Source organism: Acanthopagrus latus, chromosome 6 (genome assembly GCF_904848185.1).
Source record: "Acanthopagrus latus isolate v.2019 chromosome 6, fAcaLat1.1, whole genome shotgun sequence".
Taxonomy (NCBI): Eukaryota; Metazoa; Chordata; class Actinopteri; order Spariformes; family Sparidae; genus Acanthopagrus; species Acanthopagrus latus.
This window is the reverse complement of record NC_051044.1, coordinates 12,428,129-12,438,985: the sequence shown is the minus strand read 5'-3', so window position 1 is coordinate 12,438,985 and position 10,857 is coordinate 12,428,129. Positions and strand designations below refer to the sequence as shown.

Here is a 10,857-nt window from a genome sequence, read left to right as displayed (position 1 = left end):
CACACTGACACACTCTCAGGCAAGCAGTGGCAGCAACCACAGCACACCAGGAAAAACATATCCAGATGTTCTCCTCAAAGGATCACCAACCCCCTCCCACACACACACACACACACACACACACACACTTGTGGGCCACACATGGGCTACATATTACAGAGGGTTGCTCTCCAACTTCTTTCTTCTCCCTTTCTTTCTTTTTTTCTTTCTCATGCACGCGCACACACACACACACACACACACACACACACAGTTATACAGCTATATTTGTGAGGACTCTCTTTGAACAGAATACATTCCCTAAAGCCTCCAACATTAACCATCCCGACTAAACCCCCTCACACTGCTTTGGTTGGGGTGTGTTGCTTCAGGTAACGGTGAAACATGAGTTTAAGTGGTGGATCCATCAGTCTGTGGGTTTATAAAGCTCTGAGATTCCAGTTGTCTACTTCAATTACTTATCTTCCTGTTTAATTGTCTATTTTATGCCTCTGTGCTTACAGTCTGGTTAGGGTTTCAGCACAAAAACCACTTGGTTAGGGTTGGTAAAAGCTCATGTTCAGGCCTGCGTTTTAGTCGCCACAATCGCAGCTGGAGATGTCCTGAGGTTTTGTCAAAAAACACTCGGTATTGTTGCCACAAACGCGACTGCAGGTGTCCCAACTTCCCGTCAAGAACATCTATTTTTGTCACTACAATTATGGCTGGAAATTGGCCCAAGGTCCCCCAAAAATATCCAGTGGTTTAACACTGACAAATGTGGCAAATGTGGAAAACACAGTCTCGAACTGCGGTTATTGGTTCAGCAGCCTTCTGGCCTCGAACTCTGCCATCATCCCCTCTCACATCTGGATATTAAAGTCAGGTCATAAACACGTAATGTGAAGATATGATACGTTTTGCAGAAATGCCAGTACTGTACGCAGCCTATGGCAATCGTGGACCCATCAGTGGTTTGGAGAAATGTTCACTGCTGACTTTCAAACCTGGCAACTACGCTGTTCAAAGTTACATAATATTGAATTTTATTGGCCAACGCAGCTGCTTCAACCTTTTGTTGGATGCAAATTTGTTGGCACACCTGCCGCTTAAAATAATCTTTCCTCATTCAAATGAGAGGGCTGAAAAATGCCCTATAAACAGAACTAGCACTACAACTAAAAGTTATTTTCAGTCGGGGGTTTACAGTTACTTCCTCAGTTTTGCCTATAAAATGACAGAAAATCTCGAAAAATGGTAATCACGTCCTCTCAGAGTCCTTTAAATGTTGTGTTTTATCTAAATATCAGTAAAAAACAAACAAACCTGGAGATATCTAGTTCACATTGATTGAAATCAGAGGGAAGCAGTAAATCCAGGTCTCCGTAAATCCCGGAAACACTGCAAATCCCAAACTGATTAGTGTGTACCCCATCTGAAGTGCGCATCGAGGGTTTAAATAGCGGAGCCATGGATAACCGGACATGAACCCATTTTATGTTTCTTTTTTAAAAGCAGTTTTTTGACTTTCAAGCTTCAGAAATGTTATGTGGACATCAGCTGACTTTACATCAGCAGGGGGGAGGTGAGCGAATATTAACAGAATTGTCATTTTTGGCTTAAAAATGCAGAAGTGTCCTCACTCAAGATTTAAAACTAAATCTGGCCCCCACAAAAAAAAGAGCACAGCCACATACACAGACACACACACACAAACACACAGCCACACACACACACACACACACACACACACACACACACACACACAGTCAAGACTTGCAGTTATTGAACCCACTCTTTCAGCCCCTCCTCTCCCCCACTACAGCTCCTGGCAGGCCGTCTGGTTGAGGCCCATAGTAAAGGGAGCCGTTTTCTCTGGCATGATTGCCTGTGTGTGTGTGTGTGTGTGTGTGTGTCCTCAGGCCCCAGACAGGAAGGAAGAGAGTGGGCCCGGCAGCACAGCTCCAGAATTCCGGTTTTGTTTTTCTTCTTTTTCCATCAGTGCAGAGCCGGGTCTTAAAGAAACAGTCATTAATATTTTCCCCTCTTAATGACGCCACACTGTTCTCCGAGAGAGAGAGAGAGAGAGAGAGAGAGAGAGAGAGAGAGAGAGAGAGAGAGAGAGAGAGAGAGAGAGAGAGAGAGAGAGCTCCACAATAGGACTCAGTCTGATACATTGCCTTAGTATGTAAACACGTCGCCAATTTGTTACATAAAAAAGCCAGATGAATGAATCGTTCTTTTATAGCTCGGATGGATCCGTTCCTCGAGAAAACACAGTGTGCGTCTGAGCGTAGCCTCGGGCTCATTTTCACTGAAGCTTCTAAAAATAAAAAAGCACCGATCCGCCATCGGTGGTCAGGTTACGTAATTACTCAGGGGGTGAAACATAAGGATTTCGGACAGGCGTGTTTAGCTTGTGATAAATCATCACTTAAAATCTGGCAGAGAAAGGGTTGAAAATGTATCATGTCGAGCAGTAGATGACACAGCTCACGGCTCATGATCTTAACGTCTCTGCTGAGGACAATAAAGACGGAGGAGTCGTGATTTCTCTGGTAACTGCTCGGCCTCGGAGGGCCAATCAGAGCAGGAAACAGTCCCTTAAAAGTAACCCGGTGACATCATGGATTTGGCAATGATTATGAAAACAAACTCGCTTTCACTCTATACACAAACAGAGCTCAGTGTTGTGAAAGAGTGACTGGAATCCTTCTATCAGCTACTTTCAAGTCAGAGATACCGAAAGAGTGAGAAACATTTATTAAGAGGCTTCACAATAAGTTACTTTCAGTGTATAAAATTACAAAAATGGTACAAAAGGACAGAACAGGACGCCTTTAAAACAATCAGCAGTTCTTCACATACAGAGCAGAAAATCCAACTTGCAATCTAGCAGAGCACCATTACAGTAATTGAAATTTAAAATAAAAATAAAACATTTTTATTGTTGTCAACAACCCAGTGAGAGGACCAAAAGCGCCAATGTCTCCGTGTCCTCAGGGCGTGGTCTCTTCTGGAGCTTCAGAGTAAAAAAAAGCAGTGTTGGAACATTCTCCTGAATAAACTGAAGTAGATTTTTAAAAATAAATTTAAAAAAAAAAGGAAATAAACATGAAACGGCTCCATGCAGCTTGTCTGGTGTAATCAAAGTCTCCGGCAGCCGTGAAATCCCAAATAGATTTGAAAAAGACGTTATTTACACCCTTTTCAATCTTCAGCGTAGCTGCGAAACTTAAAGGCATCAGCGCATCTCCTCTCAAGTGGGTGAACGAGCTCGACCAAGCGTCAAGGGTGTAAACACCAGCTTTCCAAATGAATGTGGGATCTCAGACGGGCTGAAAGGAACCTCTTTATGTTAAAAAAAAAAAAAAAAAGTTTTTAAAACAAGCACCCATCTACTACTACAGTTATTGAGGCGAACGCTGCAACACTGTTTTGCTGTGAAGCTCCAGAAATGTTTTGTGGACTAGAAAACTTCACCTGACTCTCCCCCAGCATGAGGGTGAGCAGATAATGACTACTGTGGTGGCAAGAAGGTGTGTGTGTGGTTGAAGCAGTGAAGGAACTGGGGGTCAGTGGAGGTCACTGGCACAGACGTGAGGCTACGCCGTCAACATCATAAGAAGGATCAATTTGTTGTTGTTTCAGGGGTTGTTGATAATAAAAAACACAGAATATCGCCAGACTTGTGATTTTAAAAAAAAAGTTTCAAAACCTTAAAATCCGAACGTGGATTTTCTTCATGTAAAACACAATAAAGGCACTGTGCTGGCTCTGCGGTAACTGTTGTGTTGAGTTGTGAGGAGAGAGGAGCTCTTTTACCGACGCCATTTTGCTCAAGCCTGCACACACACACACACACACAAGTAGAGTTAAAGCATCCACACGTGCAGCGCATAGGCAAGTACTGAAGTCTCTTGCAATCGCTACACTTTTGCAGCCATCTTGCGCACGCCCACACACACACACACACACACAGTGACTAGTACCAGGTCCTTCGTCAGCAGAAACGGGACTGCGCTCTCAGCACTGTTGTAGAGGAACAACTTCCCTAATATTCAATTCCTTCACTTCTGATATCTCTTTGTAAAATAACCAGACACAGTACAGCAGCAGAGAGGCTCGTGTGCATTTAAAGTCCTGTCAGGAAAAACGGTCTGCGCCAAATATTTTTGCTGAAAGTGTGACTGTGTTGCAATGAGAGACCGCTGTGTGTGTGTGTATGTGTGTGTGTGTGTGTGTGTGTGTGTGTGTGTGTGTGTGTTTTTCTGTAAATGGTGTGACACCGTTCCACTCGCGCCGCAGCTTAACCTCTCTCTGATGCCACCATCTTTAGGCCTCCTCTCGTCTCTGGAGATGTACTCCAATCTCCATCTGGTTCTCCAAACACTCTTTGAGCTTGTCCTCGGTGAGTGTCAGCCGCTGCTCCAAGATCGAAACCGTCTGGATTGAAGGCGGGGGGTGTGGAGGAGAGGGGCGAGACAAAGAAAAGAAGCAAAAAAGACAGAGGGGAAGGAAGGAGATGGATAAGAGGGAAAGAGCATGTTAGAGAGGGCTGCACAGCATCAGCCTGACAGTAATGACTATATAATGGCCGCGTTTGTGTGTGTGAAAGGGGCAGTTTTGTGTGTCTTTGAGACAGATGTTGTGCGTGCAAGACAATCCAGCTGATAATCGTATAGAGATCTGCCGCCTGAGCCGAAAAACAGCAGAGTTTCTGTGTCTGGCACGCTCTCTCTCTTGTCCTCCCTCTCACACAGTTGCATAAACACACTTACGCACACGGAGAGGAGACAAGAAAGTCGCTATCCGAAACAGGATGGGCATGTGTGGGTAGTGAGATCACAGCGCGACATACTTTTCCTCTCAGCATCCTCCAAACAGTGGCGGTATTTGTTGTACATTTGAGCGGCGTGTCAGTTGAGAGTGTTTGTCGGAGGAGCCCCTAAAGGTGTGATTTCCAGGGGGCGTAGCCACCTGACTGAACAGATTATTGGATGGAGCTGGATTTTACACTTTCTATTGTATCTAAACTCCAGCAGCCACATTAAGGTCGCAGAGGCACTTCAAAGATAATTTTAAGTCACTTTATTAGTATTTTGTATAGATAATGTGAGAGTTTTATTGAAGTTTTTTTTTTTTCATTTTATATACACATATAACTATGTTTTATTGCTAATATTGTGGATAATAAATTCCTTTCTGGATAGAATTTAAAACTGTTATTCTGCCTCTCTGACTGATTTATTTCCCAAGTCTACCATTGCTCAGTATCTACTATGATTTGACTGTTTATATCATTCATCTTATTTAATTTTATTCTCCATTCAATGATTTAAAATGTCTCTGTCTTTTACAATTTGGAAAGCATGTTAAATGTTGCCTGGGTTTTAAAGGCGCTATACAGACAAACTTGGCTCACTAAATAAGACAATTGGTGTGTCCTCATTTTCTTCGATTATAATCTAATCATTTTTATGAATCAGCAAGGTGACTGGGATAAAACATGAATGATCCATCTCGAAGAAAAAAAAAACCCTGGTGAAACAAGAGAAACATGTGTTTTTAAATAAACATGACGGCAATTTCAATGAATCGTCTTCTGGAAACACAAAAGTGGCGACAGTTTTTCCAAATTGTTTACTTGGCTAAGGTTGCCTGGTGACAAACACAATCCCAGCGAGGAAGCAGTTTTTTGGAAAGCAGCGCTTGGCAACAAGAAATTCAGCTCGGCGCAGGAACAATCATAGAGTAAACATGTCATCCACAGACAGATGAGGTTCTCTAGATTTGGACCAGGGAGTGAAAGATATGTCAACATGTCTTGACCTGTAATTTCATGTTTCCTCCATGTGCCAGCAAGCGAAATTTTGAAATTGCTAGAGAGCAGCGCAGAGATTAGTCATTTATCAAAAACATACTCGACTGTGTATTTGCTGGAGGGAAAAGACAGGCATGTCAAACCAACCGATTTGATTTACCACTGTGGTTAAAACTCCACAGTGGGTAACTCAAAACTATGTTATGATATGCAGCTCAAATGACGACTCTAAATACTTATACCGTTTCCTTCTCTCTTGTTTCATTCTGTTCCAGGAATGTCATTTTTTCATGAACATTCAATCTGGACAATGCTTGTAATGCTATCGCTGACTAAAGCAGTGATTAACTGATGATTAGTTTTTGGATTTCTAAAGAGTTGAGGCCATACCTGGTTAGTTGATTAAAGAAATTTGTCTAATTCAGTGTAGTTCTCCATCCACAGATTAAATTCTACTACTTCATGAAAATGAAGAATGAAGAAAAAAAAGAGTCTAATGTGAAAAGACTGAGAGCAACATGAGAACAAATTCAAAAGGGGACATCTAGAGGCAGATTTAGGAAAGAGTACAGGACTCAATACTCAGATTAAGAATGTACTCTTGCTATTATCATGTCAATGCTTCAGTCATAATTCCTTAACCAAATTAACATCCTAACCACTATACACATAATCAGATTTCAAATAATTATCCTAAAGCTTACAATGCCGGTGTGATTTGATTGGTGGACCAAATTCATCAATGGCAAAATGAGTCCTTACATTCACTTGTCCCTTATTGTCTGTCAGAGCCAAAGCCAAGACTTGGCCAGTAGCTCCTGCTCCTAACACACCATCTTCCTGACCATGTCTTTCACCTGTCTTTCTGAATAAACAACCTGGGTTTTAATTAATATATTATACAAATAATCGACAATTACATTGTGAGTATGGAAGAAGGTAAAGTGTGGCGGCGTAGCTGCTTGCATTTATATCCATTAGATTTACCCAAAATCTCTTCTAAAGTATGTTTGCGAGTTGTTTCAACTGTAATCTCTGCTGTCAATTTTTCTATTTTTACGCATTTGCACCTCTCTTTCCTGCACTTGTAAGGCATGTCTGAGCTAGCCAAAGCCCCCTGATTCTTACAAATGTGAAAAACACCAAAAAGTCCTGGGCTTTTGTTCTTTAAAGGCTGTTGAAAAACAGGAATATTAATTAGACAACAAAAGTAAGTCGGTGCATCATATACCGTTCTTATACAGACATATTAACATTGAGAAAAGCTCTATATCCTAGGCAGGATTTTTAGTTATTTAGATTTTTCAAAGGTCTAACTGAATATAAATCCAATGCTAGACATAAATCCATGTTTCCAAGTTGATATTCCCGACTTCCAATTTAAATGAGTCTGGTTGACATCTGCTTGGCAAAACATGGATGTCAAATTTATGTTAGTATAGCAAGTTTTTGGACTTAACAGTCAACTGCAGCAGCTGATGAATCAGATTAGCATGTTTCAAAAAAGAAAGAAGGACTGGGCTCGTATCGCACTGCTGCAGGGACTTCTAAGAAGTGTAAATGAAAATGAAAATGGTTACTACAAAGTTGTTGTCACAACACCTTTCACAACAAAAACACTCACAGTACAACATGTTGAAAAGGTAAAAGGTAATTGTTCACCGCATGATTGTTTCCGACTGGGAGTTCCGACTTGAATGACTGTTTTATTGCACTTTTCCACGTCGGAGGTCTTTTCTTGTTTTGTGCCAAGTACAGTGGAATGCAGCATTACTCCTGAACACAACCTGGATGTTCAAATTTCATTCCGGCTTTCTATTAATTGCCAATACATCATGAAAACTCAGGTTATCAGAGCAATGACTGCAAACCAAAGTATCAAGTCACAATGTGCAGCACTTTCCACAGGCTGCGTCCAACAGTCCGGACGTTTGTTAATTGGCTACGGAGGTCCTGAGCTGACCCCACTGCGCCACACAAACACACACACACACACACACACACACACACACACACACACACACACACACACACACACACACACACACACACACACACACACTCAATCAAACATGAATTGGTAAAATCTAGATAATCTCATACTCCAACGCACAGCACACACAGATGCCAATGAGTTCAGCAGTGTGTGGGCGAATGGTGTTTTCTTTTGGGTCATCAAACCAGATAACATCTCCTGCTATTTTATGCATCACGAGAGAGAGAAAGGTCTTGTATTTCCTCTTTCTCTCCCTCTCTGCTCCTGTCTCCGTTTTCTAGATCAATACTACCCTGTTTATCTTACCAACCTGATATGGCTACCCAGGCCTCAGCCCGGCCGGCTATGAGTGTTTGTGTGTGTGATTCTGCACGTGTCCCCAGGCGGCGGCAACATTATACGGGCATATAGTTTTTCATCTGGAGTAGAAACCAAATCTTTATGCCCCTAAAAATAGAGTGAGCTGTTTTTCTTTTCTCTCCAGAACACATTATACTCTCCATCGCCCTGAGCAATACTGGCCTCTGTTACAAACTCTCATAGCTTTGGTATGACCCGCGCTACAATAGTCTGAAAGTCAAAGAAAGGCGAACTGGTGCTGGTGATAGGCGGCAAAGTCAAGAGAAGTTGACCGATGTGCATGTGAGGGATAAAAAGGGGAGTACAAAAAATTACAGGCTGAAAAAAAAAGAATTCATAGACCGATATTGTGAAAAAGTAAGTGAACCGATATTAATGATCTGCAGGTGCGGAGAACCAACGCTGTTTATATCCATAACCAGATCAAAAATCCATTGTATTGGCAGGAAGCCAATAAAACCAGTCATTTGTTAAAAGCCTCAGCTGAGTGTTTACACAACACACTCACTCCCAACTTGCTGAAATCGGCAGACGGTCAACGCTCTTAAGCTCCTAACTACGACACCCACCCGTATCTCTCTAGCATCCATCGAGTCTTGGACGTGAAGGGCTCTGTGGTCAAGTTATCCTACATGTTTATACGCAATGTCCGCTTAGACTTTCAAAGTAAAGGTTCCATGGTCATATCAGCAACAGTACATCTTATCACATTTGTCTTTCAAAATACAATGTGCAGACAAACAGTTTGCATAGTATGACACATAATGACTTTTGCAATTTTATCAATGTTGTTGAATGGTCAGTTTGGTTAGGTTTAGGCAAAAAAAACTAAAACAAACTACTTATGGTTAGGGTAAAACAAAACAACTATTTGGTTAGGGTCAGGAAAGGATAAAACTTTGGGTGAACATACACACACACACACACACACACACACACACAGGAACGTGAACCCCAGTCTCCTGAGGAAACGTCCCATAAATGACTCACTCGGTCACCGTAACCTATTCCTGACTCAAACTCTTTAAACCACTGCATGAGAGAGCACTTCAACAAATGAAGCCAGAGGGGTATCAGATCATATTTGCAGCAATAACAATCTTCAATTGGCAAAAATTGGATTATTCCAAGAGCCTGGCCTCACTTGTATATGAGTTCCCCAAGTTGTTAACAGACTGGAAAATAAATAAATACCATGCATGTTTGTATGGGTATCAAATAGAAAGACAGTCAGGAAGCCTTTTCCCACACTAATCAAGATTTTCTGAAGTTATGATGCTTTCTAATATACTGTAAGATTTCACATCCATATTTCACAGAGTTGTGGTAACGTCAAAGAAGACCTGGGTGCAATTTTAAGACAAATGCTTGCATTCTCCCAGAGCGCTACTGTAAACATACAAATGAGAGATTGCTTTCAATTCCTTTAAATCTCGCTGTGGTGAAAATAAACAGTTATGTGGTCCACAACCTAAACTTCACTCACAGAATTGGTTGTAATCGTTTCTGAGCAACAGTTGTGAGTAACGTCCAGTAACATGTTTTCTTTCACTTTCTCCTCGTGTTCCTGGCAGCTACAATCACAGCTGCTTTAACAGGAATATCGTTTCAGTCAGATGTAGGTTAAGCTGAAAAAAATCTACCTAGTCAGTTTGGTAGTTTGGGGGAATCACAGAGCAGAAAAAAAGGAACAAGAAATCAAAGGATCAAGTGTTGATGAAATACTTTCTGTTACATTTAAGTTCCCCCCCCAGACGAGACACATCCAAGAGAAGGTTCACAAAATCCTCTCAAGCTAACTTGAGGAAGAGGAGGCAGTACTGCAGTTGAACTGGTCAATGAAATCTGGAGAGAGAAAGAGAGCGATTCTTCATTCAGGACTCTTCAATAATTAGGAGGCAGTGTGTAAGAGAAAAGGAAAGTGTGAGTAGCGAGAGTACATGTACATGATGAATTATAAGGCAGAGCGAGAGGAAACAGAAAGGGGGTGTACGGGGGTTGAAGATTGGGGGGGTGGAGGAGCAGACAAGTGAAAAGCAGCTAACACAGCAGACTGTGGCTTTGGAAGCATCGGTCTCTTGCTGAATAATTCATCGACTTCCCTCCCGGTCTCCTCGACTATTAGAGTTACAAAGAGCAGTAACAGTGAAAAATAATGCCGGGGTAAAGACTTATACAGGAGCTGGAAGATAGCGCGGAAATAAATAATGTAACTTTGTCAGCCTAATCTCAGGAGGACGGCGGGGGCAGTAATTTAAATCGCCATATTAGAGAAAGTTGAGCAGAAATTTGAAGAAGAGTGTTAGATTATTACTGCTATTACTTCTCACACCAAAAAAAAAAAAGAATGAGTGACATTCTTTTGGAGATAAACTCTCACACAAGCCTGTCTGAGAAGTAAAGTTTTTAGAGAATTAACTGGTTACACTGACACAAATCTTTCACTTTATTGAGTAAATCTGGCTTTTGGTTCAACAGTAGAGCCATTTTTGTGCTTCAGACCATCCTACATACCTATTTTGAGTTCCAGCAGTGTGACTGAATAAATTTCCAACACAGCAACTAAAGGTCTGAACTAGACTGTTCAAACAACAGTTGAGTTTTCTTTGTGTGTGCATAAAAAAAAGCAGGTGAGGTGCAGGTTGCGTGTCGGCCAGTGTTGACATCTGTATGGGTGAAACAGCTCGTCGAAGCCTGT

General features: G+C 41.7%; 1 protein-coding gene across 2 annotated transcripts in view; it reads right to left on the bottom strand.

Annotated features, from left to right (window-relative positions):
- Positions 1-2,719: 2,719 nt before the first annotated feature.
- The window catches only part of poc1a (POC1 centriolar protein A), a 38,945-nt gene continuing 30,807 nt past the window's right edge, over positions 2,720-10,857 (bottom strand). The window contains exon 11 of one of the 2 annotated variants that reach the window (XM_037101862.1): positions 2,720-4,425. In XM_037101862.1, the coding sequence (XP_036957757.1) occupies positions 4,315-4,425 (111 nt within the window). In that variant the 3' untranslated portion in view covers positions 2,720-4,314. Of the gene's footprint in view, positions 4,426-9,516; positions 10,005-10,857 lie in introns of those variants that run through there. The other variant, XM_037101863.1, reaches the window with a different exon arrangement.